Here is a 2,940-nt window from a genome sequence, read left to right as displayed (position 1 = left end):
TGTGTGTGTGTGTGTGTGTGTGTGTGTGCGTGTGTCTCGCTCTCTCTACCTCTCCCTCTCTCTACATCTCTCCTGAACCTATTTCATTCAAAAGGAAGATATTGATGGACAGTAGCTAATAGTATATAGCTCAGTAGCTGTAACAGAATAATTGTATTAATTACTATTAATGAACTATTATTCAATAGCGTTTAAATTATAATGAATTAAATAATTGTATAAAGAATTTTCCATGTTCTGTCATCTAATAATATATTCCATTACCTTTCCTATCTGTATCTGTATCAAAGTCAAAATGTTGGTATCGTGACAACAGTACAACATACAAAAGCAGCTTGACAACCGATATCCCTTGTGTCTAGTAGGCATGGGCCAATGTGTGATTTTGGTGGTATGTGCTATTGCACAGATAGTTTGTTAATAAACTCTGTTACTTGAACATTTTTCACTGTGCTCCTAAATTTCTCTGTGTGCTCCTAATTCTTTTTATTTAGGAGCACATGTGCTCCCTGGGGAAAAGGTTAGTGCAGAGTCCTGTATATAGTAATAATAATTACACATGGCGATATACTAAAAAAGCGATTTCAAATTTTTGGCTGGTAAAAAATCTGCCTGGCTGGTAGTTTTTTTAATCTACCAGCCACCTTGGCTGGTAAGCCAAATCGTTAATTTTGTTCCCTGCTTAGGTTGCACTTTAGTTTGTATATTGTATATTGTTTAGTGTTATTCCTCTTTTACTTACTTTTTTACTGTATGAAGCACATTCTCAGGGGCTCATACAGAACCAAGCATTTCACTGTAATGTGCATGTACTTTATACGTGACAAATAAAAAACGAACTTGAAGTTGAACTTGAGTTTGTGGATAACTAGCCGGAGCCACTGGTATCCAGTATGAAGCGCAGTGTGGTGGACCGTGCAGAGACAGGACTCGATCGACAGCGTCGTTGGTAGTAGGAGTAGGACATCGTGCCGGGGTTCCAAATAATCAGAACGACCCCTTTTAAAATTCACCCTACACCTGACCGGAGCTTTTCCCCACAAATGCTGTACGCACCTGTCCAGGCCGCGGCGTGGGTACAGGCTCCGGGTTGATCCAGTTCTCGCACGTCTTCTTCAGCTCTTTGAAGGGACCGTCCAGCACTTTACTGATATCGGAAAGGCTAAACACACACACTGCAGACAGCTCTTCACGCTCCCTAGAGTCAGAGGAAGAGAGAGAGAATGATAGGGGAGAGAAGGAGATTCTGTGTTTTTTCTACATCTTTCTTTTGGGAATTATGCCAAAAAAAAACGAATTAACTAACTAAAAACAACACTGCTTCTTCCTCTTTTGATATTCAGTGGTGGGTAGGATGCTGAGTTTTCCTGCATTAACGCCACTTAGTGAAGAGAGTAATGGAGGGATCTGTCACCTCATTACAGGATAAATCAGACCCTCTAGGTGGCGGTATACACATAAGAACAGTCAATTGCCCTGACACACGTTATAGAAGAAGATGATCTGACCCACATGGTGTTGGACCACGAGGAACAGGATGTTTCAGTGTACTACAGTAACTACACAGTCTACAGTTAAGATAAAGGAACACAACAACTTTTTGGGAAATTAGCTTATTTGCCATCTACCCTGGAGTTAGACAAGCAGATACATACCCTTTTCTTCTCTGTGCGTGCACAGCCGCACCGTTAGCCTAGTTTAGCGTCATTCACTGGAAGTAGGTGTGCCAGTGTAGCCTACTTCCCAACATTTCATCACTTCAAAAAGCAACAGGGCTTTCGAGGTGATAAAATCACTGCGCCCTGGCAGCAGTGGTTTGGCAAAATCTTTTTTCAGAGTATCTGCTTAGAAAACTAAAATGTCTAATTCTTAATTTTTTATTTCTCCGGGTGGTAAATACACACGTCACAACATGTTTAAAGGAACGTTTTGGAGTCGTATTAGACATGAATTGTGCTCAGAAACCAGCCACACAAATCAGCTGCTTCGAAGGTCACCTGTTTCTCCCTTAGATAAACTAACCTATTTTTACATCCGTATGGTTTCTCTCAGAGCCGGGCACTGGGACGCACTGAGGGCGTAACTCCAACCGGGAGCTTCCAACCTCCGACTTTCAACGGAATGTGCCTTTAGATGTGTGACAAGATTGCCTGGCTGGCACCAAAATCAGCAAGGAAATTGGTATCTATCTTCTTGTCTGACTCTGGGGTAGACGGTAAGCACATTTCCCAGAATGTTGGTGTGTTCCTTTAAAGTAGGCATCATTATTAACAAGTAGGGATGTCCGATATTATCGGCCGATATCGGCAGTAAAATGTGATATCGGAAAATATCGGTATCGGTAAAAAAAGAAACAATAACAATTTATTTAACCTTTATTTACCCAGGCAAGCAAGTAAGAACAAATTCTTATTTTATTTATTGTCAAAAGTATGCATGTTGGTTTAATTCAACAACAAGAGATATGTAATGTTAATTTTTACTTTTTTAACGATCATATTTTGCACAGATAATGCTTACATTTAGAAAGCCTTTTGAATGCATCCAGTGAAATGATTAGTTACCTGAAATTATTCTGTTTTTTTGGGGGGAAACCCTGCATATATCGGTATCGGTTGATATCGGTATCGGAAATTAAAAGTTGGACAATATCGGAATATCGGTATCGGTAAAAAAGCCAATATCGAGCATCCCTATTAACAAGCATAAAACATGAAAATGGAACAACTGGGGCGACAGGTTCCACGCACCACTGTGAGGTGAAGAGTCCGTAGAAGTGCGTGGTGCTGGCGTCCCCTGGCGTGTGTTGTGTGGTGAACACGTCTGTCAGGATGTTGTAGCGCTGCCCGCTGGCCTTGTCCTCACACACCAGCTGGGCCTTCAGGAAGGTGGTCCAGCGCCGCTGCAGGGTCTTCATACCTCCCACATCAGACTGAAAAA

At 41.5% G+C, this 2,940-nt stretch overlaps 1 protein-coding gene across 1 annotated transcript in view; it reads right to left on the bottom strand.

The window, feature by feature from the left end:
* Window positions 1-2,940, bottom strand: part of sema4f (sema domain, immunoglobulin domain (Ig), transmembrane domain (TM) and short cytoplasmic domain, (semaphorin) 4F) — a gene marked incomplete at its 5' end in the record, with an annotated part of 71,773 nt that overhangs the window by 5,561 nt on the left and 63,272 nt on the right. The window contains 2 exons of the mRNA XM_084337188.1: window positions 1,026-1,198; window positions 2,751-2,932. Coding sequence (XP_084193314.1) covers window positions 1,026-1,198; window positions 2,751-2,932 — 355 coding nt within the window. The remainder of the gene's footprint in view (window positions 1-1,025; window positions 1,199-2,750; window positions 2,933-2,940) is intronic.

This window comes from Notolepis coatsorum (assembly GCF_963971535.1).
Source record: "Notolepis coatsorum genome assembly, chromosome: 1".
Lineage (NCBI taxonomy): Eukaryota > Metazoa > Chordata > Actinopteri > Aulopiformes > Paralepididae > Notolepis > Notolepis coatsorum.
This window is presented reverse-complemented; position numbering and strand designations above follow the sequence as displayed.